This window comes from Mesitornis unicolor, unplaced genomic scaffold (genome assembly GCF_000695765.1).
Source record: "Mesitornis unicolor isolate BGI_N332 unplaced genomic scaffold, ASM69576v1 scaffold4143, whole genome shotgun sequence".
NCBI lineage: Eukaryota > Metazoa > Chordata > Aves > Mesitornithiformes > Mesitornithidae > Mesitornis > Mesitornis unicolor.
In genome coordinates this window covers 47,292-60,963 of record NW_010175215.1, presented here as the reverse complement: position 1 = coordinate 60,963, position 13,672 = coordinate 47,292, and the positions used below count along the sequence as shown (strand labels likewise).

The following is a 13,672-nucleotide window of genomic DNA, read 5'->3' as shown; positions in this document are numbered from 1 at the left end:
GCTGGCCAGTTCCTGCTCTTCGTGGCTCTGTAGCATTTGGCCTCATTCTGCAGAAATGTTTAGATTGAATTATAAAGTCCTATGACTTTTAATGTGGAGGTACTCAGCTGAATAACTGATGCTATGTACTTCTGGTTGTAGGTGCAGTAATAATGTTTTTAGTTAATAATGACATTTGAGAACTCTTCAGTTGACATTAATTAATAACAGCAGTGATAAATTGCAAGACTGTACTTGCTATCAGCTTGAAAATAATCCACTCAATGAGATTTTGGGGAATCCACTGTCGCTTGCAGTGATTCTTTCTTTGGGGAGACTTGTCAAGAATAACTTAGTATCATCACATGTATTCAGAGTCCCCATTGTCCAGGCAAAGACTAATCAATCTATAGAATTAGTATTTTAAGATTATTTGGGGGTTATATGAACCAGAATAATTTATATAGTGGGGAGGCTTATTAGTGTGAGAACTAAGAGCAACCTGGAAATGAAAAAGGAATGTTTGATGAGAAGCAGTTTTTTCAAGTCAAGGGCCATTTCCTTCAGATTGTTTGAACTCCTTAGGCAAGAGTCTTAAAATTAGCTTTAATTGAGCTCCTTTAGGTAGCTTAGAAAAAGATGTCTCATGAAGTGGCTGCTGGGGAAGATACTATGGAGTTTATGTCAGATTGTTGCTCTGATGATGTTTGCGGTCAACTGTTAAATATCAGCTGACTGTTATGAGAAGTCCCATAACTTATGATTCTTTACAATACTTTTCTTCCTTCCACTTAGGGTACACAGTCATGATTATGTGGTTTTCTGCCCCCTCTCCAGTTCTTAAATTTCACATTAAAAATAGTTGGCTTTTGGTCAGTATGCAGTTTGTTCCCACTCATGTCTTTGAGATAAAATCATCTCGCTAGTCACTCTTTTCAAAAGACATATAAGGATTAAGTTTGGGGTTTGGGTTTTTTTTGTTGGTAGTTTTATTTTGGTTTTTGTTAGTTTGGTTTTTTTGTTTTTCACTCCAACAACACACTGGTGACTGTGTTCAATTTGTTGCTTACTATAAGCTTAAATTATTTTCAGGATCACCGCCTACCAAGAGATGATTGCACCACTACCTTGCACAGCCATTGCTGCCTTTCTATTCAGGTGAACAGATTTCTGGCTCCTCCTTGCATGTATTTGTTTCTACTTGGCAGAATTAAAATAGCATCATTTGAATTGACTCACCTTTAATCATGTCATCATTGTTCTCTTCCGCCCCCCTTTTATTTTTTTTTTCCTCCTTGATTGTAGGCCCCACACTTCTCTAAAGTTGTGCCTGCCTTTGTACAAGGCCTTAGAGAAATAGTCTAAGGCGCCAGGCTCTTACACAGATACAACTTTCCTGTGAAATCTTATAGAAGGAACAGATTTCTTGAATAGAAGGATGCTGTTATCTCACAAGGCTGCAATTGTCTAGGCATGCACTAAGCATAGCAACATCACCTTAGAAAATAATTCTAAGACAAGTAGAGGCACCAAATTTTATAGTTCAGTAGATGTGTTTTCAACATCTGATTGCCTGTGCCTAAGGTTTCCAACCTGTCCTCAGAAATTGTCACTAAAGCTATGGGAGCTCAACTATGGCGTAAATCTGTATTAAGTCTTGTAAATAAAAATTACACAAATAATGGCCCTTATTTTCCTGATATTCTGCACTTACCTGATTCATTAAGCAGGTGTTGTAAAATCACTTAGTAACACTAGCTACCAAATAGTTTTTAGGACATCTTAATTGCATACTTATTTAATGTCTTCATGTTTTTAAATCATGAGACCTGTCTCCCAAGTGGAAGTCTCTGGCTATTCTTTTAACATTATAATTTCCAAAAATAGTTTTCTAGGTAATTCTGAAAAAGTTTTATATATTTATATATTTACATAGGTATCTATATGCATGTTTAGTGTTCTCCTTTCTTTCAACCCTATTGCTTTCAAGATTTATCAGTGTTTATTAACTAAATGTTCTTGCACTCTTTCTCCATGTATTACCGAAAGATGATGACTTTGAGCTCTAAGCATGGTTATTTTATAATGTAGAGGAAGGCTACATAACAACTTAGGGTATGGACTTGGAACTATAAGCAGTAGGTTACCCCAGATGGAATTTGTCCTTGAGCCTATCTTAATCCACAAGCAGGATTACTACAGGGATCAGCAAATATCCAGGACTTAACACCATGAGAAAACAGTGCTAGGATGGGGCTGCAGACACCAGTAAAAGCAGATTTCATAATTTGCCTTCTTTTGTTTGTTTGTTTTTGTGGTGTAAAAGACAGAGGTGGTGAACTCTACTCTTATCCTCAGCTTGGAAAGGAGAATGTCACTGAAACAGGCTGTTGGGGGCTGCTTATTTCCAGAGTCCTTTGCAGACCTTCCCCTTGCAGCTCTAACTAGATGCATTAGCACTGTGAAAGGGTTCATTATACTCATATAATGCCCTGTAACTCTTAGGAGATACAACATCAGCAAATGGGATTGCTCATTTTAAGGAAATGAGAATTTTCAAAGTATAGCGACAGGAATTGCTTCTGAAGCGAGGTCTCACCACAACTCTGTAAATCACTGTTGTAACTTAGTAGTAGAATGTACAACAAAATTAACCAGCTGGAACTTTGCTCTTTGGTGATTAAATTCCCATAGCCACTGGTTACTTATTTACCACTGGAAGTTCACAGTCATGCTAACAGAACATCCTGTGTGCTGTGTTAGTCTGTTAGAGGTGATGGTTACCTGTTCATTCAAAAACATGGGGTTTTTTTGTACAAGATCTTCACACCAAAACTGCAGATCCTGGAAGGAGGAGGAGCATTCCCAGTCCATGCTAGAGAGTTGCTGCTGCCCCATGTCCTGCAAAATTAGTCCATATTGCAATGATAACTCTGTCCAACTGAAAAATCAGTCTGGATTAGGTTTTAAGACTATTAATGAGCAATACTTGGAGGAACACAGAGCTTCAAGCTTCAAATGTTCTAGGCCTATTTATATGAAAAGTATGGTATGTATGTGTAAAAATGTAAATTCTATTTTCTGCTTTTATTAAATGTAGTTGGCACTGGAATGGTCATCTTAGAATAGCAGTAGAGGAGATGGCTTCAAGTTCAACTGTTTTGAGTTGGAGAGGGGAGGGTTTTTAGATTTTTCCACTTCCCTTCCAATATAACTAAATATAATTAAAACTACTTTATTCACTAGAGATAAGATATTCAGAAAGTTCCAGCCTGACTTTTGTACATAACCTGAATTTTCATAAAATTATGAAACTTAGAAACACTATTTTTTTCTCAGTTCTTTGAAGTTTTTGATGCATTCTGAAGTCTAACTGTTTCAAGATGAAAATCCCAGGGCCAAATGAGTAAGATGTCAGCCTTCACTTCTTGTGTCCTTGCTTCTTGAGCTGCAGAAAGTCTACTGCAGCCTCTCTGACTAGAGTGATCTAGGTGAAGAGGTGGAACCAGTAAAACTCTGTTCTCCTTCTTCCCACTAAAAGGGGGACTGGGAAATGAAGTATACCACTATTTTGTGTTTCATTGCTTCAGATCTGCTGTCAGAGTGTTCCCCTTACAAGTCATATATATATATGCTTTTATGTATTTCAGGAGGTACCTCCTAATGGTGCTGAGTTCATTTTTTTTCTGGAACATGTTTCACTTGAGTGCAGCTATGGACTCTAAACCCAATATACTTCTGTTTCTGGCTGATGATCTTGGCATCGGAGATATAGGTTGTTACGGGAACAATACTATAAGGTAAAAGATTTCTCAGTACAATATGTTAACACTATAGAACATCTATCCTGGGTAATTAAGCCTAATTATAAAATAAGAAATGTTCTTAATATTTTAATCCAAGGATCTAGTAATTGTGTATTTAAGTATTTGTATATATGCATATAGCATAAGTAAACAGTGTACAGTGAAAGAAAAAAACAAACCCAAACATATTTTAATTTTGTTTTTTAAGTTCTTTCCAGGAATTCCTCTCACCCCCTCATCCACATGCTAACTCTCCAGCCGTTTATTTTCATATTACAGTTAGTGCTTTCTCTCCTTCTCATGCATGAATTACTTAATTCCCTTTCATGCATAGTTAAGCTCTACTTTATCCACCCAGTGTTTTTCCAGACTCTTTTACACTTGCTTGCTGTTTCTTTGTAAACACTCTGATCCAGACTCATGTGGACAGACCCACGTGATTTATTATGTGATTATGTGGTTTCACAACTAGTGATTACATTCCTTCAAAGCTGAGCTGAATGGGCACTGGGAGCACATCTCATAAGCCTCAACTCATGTCCTGCAAGTGGAGGACATATGTTTTGTTGGTGTGCTCTAGGTGCATCTCCCTCACGTGTTGTTGTGGGGTTGTACAGAGAAATGGGAATGTGCTTGTGGAACTCCATTGCCCTCCTCTGCTGGTGGGGAAGATGGGGGAAGCCTCTTTCACTGTTTGTGGTGTTGTAGCCTGTTATTCAGGGACAGCTAGGCATCCATACAAATGTAACTTTGGAAAGATATCCTTATATTATGAAATAAATAGCACACCTTAAAAATATGCAACAGAAAGTTTTGGTTCCAAGAGCTTCAGACACATTGTGAGCTTCTTTGGCTCAAACTTTGAAACTTTGAAATTCAGGGTCTAAATGTGCTGGCAAAGGTGATCTGGTAGAAGTATTGGAATGGAAAAACATCATCCTTTCTTAGACAGTTCTTTCTATTTCAATTTTATTTTCAAACTAAACAGTACCTACAATGCCTAGTTTTCTTTTCACTTTTGCCAAGTACACTCTGTGGCTGTATCCTGAGGAAGGGATTCTCCAGCGGCTACAACCCACTTCACTTGCTCTGTCAAACTTGTTACTGTATCAGTCCTGGAGTATTTAAAGAACAGTTTTAGTTTGGTTTGGTTTGTTTTAAGGAACAGTTCAAAAGCTCTAGTTCTTCTTTGCAATTTATTTTTAAAAATTTCAGATTACTTTGCTTCCATTAAACTTGAAAATGTTTTTTTAGGACCCCAAATATTGACCGCCTGGCAAGAGAAGGAGTGAAACTTACTCAGCACATCGCTGCAGCCCCGCTTTGCACTCCTAGCAGAGCAGCTTTCCTCACTGGCAGATACCCCATTAGATCAGGTTGGGTCCATTTTGAATTACAAATTTCTGTGCATGGTGTTAAGGTACTGCAATAGCCCATAAATACTGAAACAGGAGAATTCAGCTGTTTCCTCACTGTGAGATAGAAAATACACTGCTAGAGGCTCCAACTTTTTCTAAGTAACTTTTAAATGGGAACCACTGCCTCACCAACTGACAGAGCTTTAGCCTGACTTTATAGGGTGTGGGAGGTCTGTATGATGAAAATAGAGAGGTATGGAGAAATGCCAACAGCAGTGGTATCTGTCACTTGGAGTAATGCAGCCTGGGGAAGACTGATGGAATTTCTCTTGATGGTGGTGGTTAGAGGTAAGAGGTTGAAAAAGGGCTTCCATTAGAAATGGGCATGTTCATTGCCAACATAGTGCAGAAAGTCACAAAGCTGGTGAAAATGGAGAGTTGGATCCATTCCCTGCCTACCTAAGGTCCCTTATAGGAGGACTTTATAAATATTCATCTCTCACCAGGCATTTTATAGTAAAATTAGATGCCTACTTTGAGAGCTAAGTACAAAATCTGTATATGTTGGGTGAACTGTATCCTACCTAACATGATACAATATCCCCCTGATGTAGGGAAATGACACTGTTGTCTCTCATTTTAGATGAAAAGCAGAGAGCTTATATTATCACAGTTACTCAGAAAGGCAGAAAATAAAGCCTATTATATATGTCACCACTGATTTATTCTCAGTTGGATGACGAAACTGGTGCCAAGCAGTATTTGTTTTGAAATACAACTCTAGACTACCTGAAGTACTTAATCACACTGATGTGACTGCCTACAAGATATACTTGGCTTTATACCTTGTGAGGAGCTCTGCTGGCTTCAGGTTGACCTCCTGACGTGGGGGTTGGCAGAAGCAGCCCAGCCTCTGCCAGCAGAGAGTGAAAGGCCTGCAGGAATGACCAGAGCTGTTTCTGTCAGGGATGGCATCCAGCAACAGGTACCGGGCACTGCAGTGGAACGCTGGGTCGGGAGGGCTCCCTCCTAATGAAACGACGTTTGCCAGGCTGCTGCAGCAACAAGGCTATACCACTGGACTGATAGGTAAGGGAAAATGTTTTAGTGTGACCTTGAAGAATGAACTAGTTATGAGGGGAATTTAGGGATTGTATTCTCCCCAAATGGTCTATTAGTCACAGATAGGGATCCTCTCCAGAAGGCTGAGGAAGGCAAAAACTCTCTTATTTGCAAAAAGACTAAAACCACTGATATCTAAACAGTTTTAAGACAATGCTATGCCTGTACAGGGCACCTGAAACAGGAAGAATTAAAAACTGTCTCATTATTATAATAAGTAGGCATTTATTTTACTTGGCCTAAGATTTTTCAAAGGTTGGTCCACTGTGAGAATTTTGTTAATGTAGAGATTGTTCCCAATAAAACAATATCTAAGTATTTCATCTGCTTTTAGAAGGCAAGAGGCAGAGAAACAAAAGAGGATAAGGAAAGAATGGAACAAAGTTTGTATTTGCAGAGGAGAAGATAAAGCATAAGTGTCTCACAGATGAGGTCGTGAGGCCTCAAAGAGGCATGATATGGTGGCTGTGTTCCTCAGATTAAGCCAAAATGCAAATTGTTAGGGAAACACTGCTCCAAAGCACCTTCCTGTTTGTGTCTTTGCTCAGACATCAACAGTTTCAAGATTCTTTTTCTTTTTTGCCAAATATCTCTAAAATCAACTAAGTCTCTATTTTCCCTTCCATTTGCTTTTATTATTGTCAAGTGACAGGCACTCCTGCAATGGATCCCTTCACATAGATGGGTGGGTAGGGTAAGCACTGTGTCCCTTAAAGCCAGGGGTTTGGGGCCAGCTGTGCCAAATTCCCTGTCATCTCCACATGCTGCAAATAGATGTGGCTGCATTGAATCACAAGCTAATGAAGTGTAGTCTTCCTGGCTGAGTTTGTAGTTACTTGGCTGTCACATAATCTGGCAAACCTCAGGGTCTTTTCATCCAGCACATTTTCTGAGCAGACACCAGCTTCTGTCTACTTGCTCTGTTTTGGGCAGGGGTACAGTGAAAGGTTGATTTACAGCCTTTTCTCCTTTTCATATGGAGAAGGGACGTGCCTGACAAATCATCTTCCTGAGTCTGGTGATCAAGATATCTGTTAACATTGGCCAAAAGTTTACTGGATCTTCTGGTAAATTTGTAATGTTGCAAGTAAACAATAGAAAGTTAGGAAGGGGATGTATTAAAGCAGTGACTGAGTGAGAGCACCTTAATTCCCTGATCCTTATTGAAAAGCAATGAAATCTCATCCTTATGTAACCCTTAGCTGAGTAGCTGAGCATCTTGCAAATTTCTTTGTTTATCCTATGTCCATTTTGGGATTGCTCATTATGATACAACAGCCACCTGATCAGGCACTGGTTTCACCCAGCATCCTTGTGTACAAGGAGAGTGCATTGATAATCTGTTGAGTAAGAATGACTTGCCTAATTCCTGAACAGATGCTGACAGTCCTACCTTGGGCTCCTTTTGAGTTGTCTACTATAATGTCCTAATTTCTTTCATGCTTTAAAACCTTCAGGAAAGTGGCATCAAGGTGTAAACTGCGAATCCTTCAATGATCATTGTCATCATCCTCTCAATCATGGGTTTGACTACTTTTATGGTATGCCTTTCACACTTCTAAGCAACTGTCAAGAAAACAAACCTCCAGAGCTGGATGTAGCCCTTCAAGCTAAGCTTTGGTTTTACAGTCAGATCGTTGTCCTTGCTGTGCTCACTCTCACTGCTGGCAAACTGAGTGGTTTGATTTCCATCCGCTGGAAGATAATTGCCTGTCTTACTTTGATGGGTGGCCTTTTCTTCATTTCTTGGTACTCCAGTTATGGGTTTGTGCAGTACTGGAACTGTATCCTGATGAGGAACCACGATATCACTGAACAGCCGATGCAGTTAGAGAGGACGGCTTCCCTCATGCTGAAGGAGGCAGTGTCATTTATCAAAAGGTAAATGATTGCCTGTAGTTGTCTTTAAAGGAGTCGGGATGTTCTGGGCACTTGGAATAGAGTATTTTTCCACAATAACTATAGCTGTATCATGAGAACTGCTTTGAAATGCCTATCCAAGTTCTCTCTTTAGAAATCCAAATGCATTTCAATTTTAGTTGCAACTTTCTCATGTTGGAAGCTACAGTAAATGAGAGACGTATTTAAACCAAAAGATACATGACCATCTCACTATACCCTGTAATCTGTAATTACTGATTTGCTCCAAGATTAACTAGCTAATTCATATACTTCACTCTACAAGCCTCATTTGTGGTCTTTTTCATAAACCCTACAAAACACCTAGATAAAGTGTATGTGATGCACAAAATTATTTCATATGAAAATCTCAAAACACTTTACATCTATATTTGTTCATTGAGAAGGAAGCCAAGTAAGATCATTCATTTTCTTGGTTCAAGTTCTGCCTGCATAGCCTTCTATAATATTTCTGTTTATCAAGTGTCTTTGTGTAAAACAGATAAAGTAACTATTCTTTTCTTAAAGTTTGTGAAAAGAAATATACTGAAAATAGTAAGTGGCAATCTTAGAAAAGCACATGATTATTAAAGTAAATATGAGACTGTATCCAGTTGCATTTAACTAAAGAGGCATCAGAGTTAGTCATCTGATTCATTTAAGCACTGTGCAAATGCTGTGCCTGTTTACACACTGGAATTTGAGAATAATCTGGCTGAAAAGAATCTTTCTTGCCCACATTTCATTCAAGAAGAAAGCTGTCAACTGTGATCAATGAGAATGTACTAGAAGGAGATGCAGTCTAGACCCAGTATCTGTGTCTGTTGCATGGATGAATACAAAACCTTTCAGGAGATTCCAAACACACAACAAAAACTATTTTATTTTTGGTTTGTTTTTAAGAAACAGGCATGGACCATTCCTCCTCTTTGTTTCCTTTTTACATGTTCACACCCCTCTCCTTACCATGGCAAAATTTCTTGGGAAGAGCCGTCATGGTTTATATGGAGATAATGTAGAAGAAATGGACTGGATGGTGGGTAAGTATTATTTGTGAAGGATTTCTTTCAGACACATACACCTGCGTATTTTAAAGCAGGAAAACTTAATAAGGCCGAATTACCTACCGAAATCTAAATTATTAAAAACTTCTTGTAGGGTGTTATAAAAGCTTCTTACTGAAATGTTTTAAATGTGGCTTGATGTTTCTAACTGATTAATGGGCTCCTTACCATCTCTCTTCTTAAATTTAAGGCAAAATTCTGGATGCGCTTGATGAAGAAGGTTTGAAAAATCATACATTCACATACTTTGCCTCTGACCATGGAGGACATCTGGAGGCTTGGGATGGATCTGCCCAGCTAGGTGGCTGGAATGGTATTTATAAAGGTAGGAAAAACGCTATGACTTTACATGGAGGTTAGAATTGGAAACAATGAGTTTGCTTGGCTGAAGCTATCAAGGCTGGAATGAGTTACATTTTTAGCTTGAAATATAGGTGAATGCAGAGGTGCTTTAATTTTAAAGTCACCTTTTGTTTCAGTAAAGTGCAAGCATTATTACACAACTCCTTGACAAAGGTATTGTCTAGCTCGATACCTGTAGATTTAGTGTTCTCAAGTGAAAGGCACAGGAAAATTGTGATAGCTCCCTGTGTTGAATATTCTCTCTCTGCTTCTGTTTGCCTTTTTTTCCCCTCTTCCCCCAACAGGACTGTTTCCTGATTTGCTTGTTTCTTTTTCTCATTATGTTCCAGAAACCATTGCTACACAGCTAATCAATATGAATAGAGTAAGGACCCATTGTGTTGTGGTTTGCAGCAAAATTTTATTTCCCTTATGCTTTTATCTTCCACCTAAAATCAGTGATTGGCATAAAATCCAAATGGCTTTAGTGGTCTGAAAGGGTCTCACTCTTTACCTTCTGCTCATCCCTTTCAGCTCAGTGGCTTTTTTTTCAAGCCAGAAGAATACATATTCATTGTGTTTCCTGCCACCTACCCCAACAGCCTTGTGTCATCAAACCACCTTACCCTGTGACCTGTCATGAACATGTATGTACCTGGGGAGGAGTCATAGCCTAGGTTCTGTTGTCACCAATGAACCATCCACCTCTTGCCCAAATTTTGTTGTTTTTGAGGTTTCTTTCAATTCAAACCCTCCTTGAGCTGCTCCACAGGGCACAGAAGAGGTCAAAGGCATGGATTTTTGGCTGCCATGAGTTGGATGTACTGCTGCTGAGCAATGGAGGTTGCTGGGCCACATGAAAGGGAAGGGCTTTCAGTTAGTCAGTTCATTCCCCATCTCGCTCCCTGCTTTTGCTTGAGAATGCGCTTCTCTTTATGGATGTCGTAATCCATAAAGCTTCATAAGTCTGATGGGATCTAAAAAAGACAATGTTTTTTCCATATTGAATTACTGAATTAAAACAGGTTTCTGCTCTGGGAGCTAGATAAATATTGTCTTCATACACTTCACATCAGAATACTTTATTAGGTGAGTTTCTGTTAGTATTAAGTTGAGAAAAGATGTTTTCCTGCCATTGGAAGTAAAGTGTATATGATGCGATTTCATAGGTTCATATTTTTTGCTTCTGACTTCGGAGATGTTGCATTCAGCATTGGAGAGTCAGGTCCAAATCTCAGTTTCAAAAAAAGGAAGAGATGTATAAGGCATATGGAAATTTAAGTGTCAAGAACATATATTTGAAGGTCTAGAAAGAGAAAATATTTTATTATGAAGCTGCTTATTAAAATAGGATACTAAATAGCAAGTCTTGCATAGGTTTAAAGAGAATATCGAGTATTTCTTCAGTCTCGTGAGTTCTTCTAATTTCCAGTTCCTTCTCTTTTATTTTGCTGGGAAGCTCCTCAGTATCTCAGGCAACCCATGAAATTTAAGATAACAGAAAGTTGAAGCTGTTTTATTGCTAAACATAGGCTACTGAAAGGTAGATTTACTGTTCCTACCCTCACCTGTGGTCAAAGTTAAAATAGAGATTCCCCCTCCCTTGTCTTCCTAGGTTTGGATGTGTTACGTGTCACATTTTGAGGCCTTCTGAAGTATGTGAAGTCCAATGCAAATGAGGAGTTGACTCTGTTTGATAAGCATTTTATTACTGCATCTTTTTCTGTAGATTCAAATCCAACAAGCCAGTGAAGAGCTTTGTGTTTGCCTCTGAACTGTCATATGTTCATTCATTTCACTGCAGGTGGAAAAGGCATGGGAGGCTGGGAAGGAGGGATCCGTGTGCCAGGAGTATTTAGGTGGCCAGGAGTGTTACCTGCAGGCAAAGTTATCGATGAGCCTACAAGTCTTATGGATATTTATCCCACAGTTGTTCATTTGGCTGAAGGAATATTGCCACAGGACAGGTAAGGAGATGTTTTCAACAGGAGAGATTGATAGGAGAGCTAACTACTAAAAATTACTGTGTTTCTTACCATCCTTGGAGTTCCCACAAATATTCCTTAGCCTCAAGCCTAGTCTGAGATGTTAAACTAGTGAGCAAACTCTCCCAGATGTACGTGTGTGTGTGTGTGTGTGTGTGTGTGTGGCTGGAGCGGTTGTTCCTGCCACAGACCACGTGCTAGTTTCAAACCCAGGTTCAGCCTCATTCAGGAAAGATTTGCTGGCTGAGATTGTTTTGGTACTAACTGACTTGGCTTATGGACACTTCCAAATACCTCTTAAAGTCATTAAACCCATCCTTGCTCAACAGATTTCTTTTAAGCTCTTTTGAAAATTGCTAAATGCAAACAGTTATGAGATTGGTATTGATTTCCTGAATAAATTACTTTTTTTCTGCCAGACCAAGCTCTAAATATTGTTTACGTATTGCTAAATTGAATGAGTTGATCTAGCTATTAAAATTAAAAAATATTTAGGGAATTAAATATTGGCTTACTAGTCTTGCTGGCTGCTTTAAATCTATGACCAAATCATTCTGTGTGCTTTGTCAAGCACTGGTGCAGGCAATGCAAAGGCAGTGATAAGTATGCAGTTAATGGTCAGGTTTGCTCCTGCCTGAATACTCTTTTCCTCATTGCATTAGGGTGATTGATGGACGAAACTTGGTGCCTTTACTGCAAGGAAGAGCTCAAAAGTCAGAACACGAGTTCCTGTTTCACTATTGTGGGTCCTACTTGCAGGCAGTGCGGTGGCACCAAAAGGACAGTAAGTATAATGTTTGTTCTGTGGTAACTGCAAAACATGAGTTTTCTCCTCTTGATAGCCATTTTGCTAATTTACAGATTTATTTTATGAATGGTGTTTATCATTATTGAACTCTGAGATTTTTGAAATCATTGTGCGTGACAAACCAGTGACTCTGGCTAGCTGGAGGTGTCTTACAGCAAAGAAATATTTCTAAGTAACAAACCTTTAGAAAGTGGAGTGAGAATACAGCCTTTCTACTTCTACACTGGAAATTTATTGTGGTTTTCTTCGTATTTCTAGTGTTTTCCATCTTCGAAGTCAGTACCCCACACAGACAATCTGATTGGTGGTGGTGGGGATGCCACAGTGTGTGAGAAAAGGTCTCCTTAGTAAATAGCTGTACTACTGTTGTTTGAAGCCACTTTCCATTTTTCTGTCTTGTACTTGTGCCATAAATTTTCTTTCCTGCCAGGTGGAGCCATCTGGAAGGCTCATTATGTGACCCCAGTCTTTCATCCACTTGGTGCTGGGGCTTGTTATGGAAAAGGAATTTGCCCATGTTTTGGGGAAGGCGTCACCCATCATGACCCTCCATTGCTGTTTGATCTCTCACGAGACCCTTCAGAAGCCAAACCACTGTCAGCTGACACTGAACCCCTCTTTGACATTGTAATAAAGAAGATTGGAAGAGCCATAGAAGAGCATCGCAGGACACTGACCCCAGTCCCAGAGCAGCTCTCCTTGTACAATGTGCTGTGGAAGCCGTGGCTGCAGCCGTGCTGTGGGATGTTCCCTTTCTGCTGGTGTGATAAGGAAGGTGACAGCACAGAAAGTCTGTGAGATGGATTGGATGTCTACTAGCATGTCCTGTGGCACTGAGTCCTCTGCTGACAAAGCTTTCAGAAAATAATTGTGTCCTTTCTCTGGGAAGCAAAGTAGATGAAAATAAAGAAAATAAATACTGAGCAGAGATTTCCCCATTTGTTCTTTGCCACTAGCCAAAGGTCTAAGGAAATCCTGTCTAGTGTGGTAAAGGGTGTGAACAGAGACTGGTTTTGCAGATTTGTGTGTAAAAGACAGCTGTAGAGGTATATGGCTAAACTTGGCCTAATTTATGCCTGCTTAAGGAAGACGAATGGAGAACTCTACAGAGAGCCTAGTGTATGGTGCCGAGTAGTCAGCAGTAAGAAACAGTAACACAGAACTCCAGATGTTTGCAATTGCACCCCTGTAGTCCAGAAATCACGATCGCATTCTATGCAGACACAGTGGTTTGAGTCATTACTGCTTCCTGTGCTGTGCTGTTATTTCTGCAGAAGTACTGTTGGGAAGTTGAGCAACTCCTGCGACG

The 13,672-nt window shown here is 39.4% G+C and overlaps 1 protein-coding gene across 1 annotated transcript; it reads left to right on the top strand.

The window, feature by feature from the left end:
* Positions 1–1,090: 1,090 nt before the first annotated feature.
* On the top strand, positions 1,091–13,275 carry LOC104538186 (arylsulfatase D-like). Its single transcript, XM_010181295.1, has 10 exons — positions 1,091–1,137; positions 3,630–3,779; positions 5,040–5,161; positions 6,110–6,232; positions 7,723–8,146; positions 9,068–9,204; positions 9,419–9,553; positions 11,375–11,537; positions 12,218–12,339; positions 12,794–13,275. The coding sequence occupies exons 1-10, from the start codon at positions 1,091–1,093 to the stop codon at positions 13,159–13,161; spliced, it is 1,791 nt and encodes a 596-aa protein (XP_010179597.1). The 3' UTR covers positions 13,162–13,275.
* The last annotated feature ends 397 nt before the right edge of the window (positions 13,276–13,672 follow it).

Coding starts and splice junctions, on each gene's coding strand:
- LOC104538186 (XM_010181295.1), top strand. CDS start 1,091: ATGATTGCACCACTACCTTGCACAGCCATTGCTGCCTTTCTATTCAG. Junction 9,205..9,418: donor AGAAATGGACTGGATGGTGG/GTAAGTATTATT, acceptor CTTAAATTTAAG/GCAAAATTCTGGATGCGCTT. Junction 12,340..12,793: donor GCGGTGGCACCAAAAGGACA/GTAAGTATAATG, acceptor CTTTCCTGCCAG/GTGGAGCCATCTGGAAGGCT.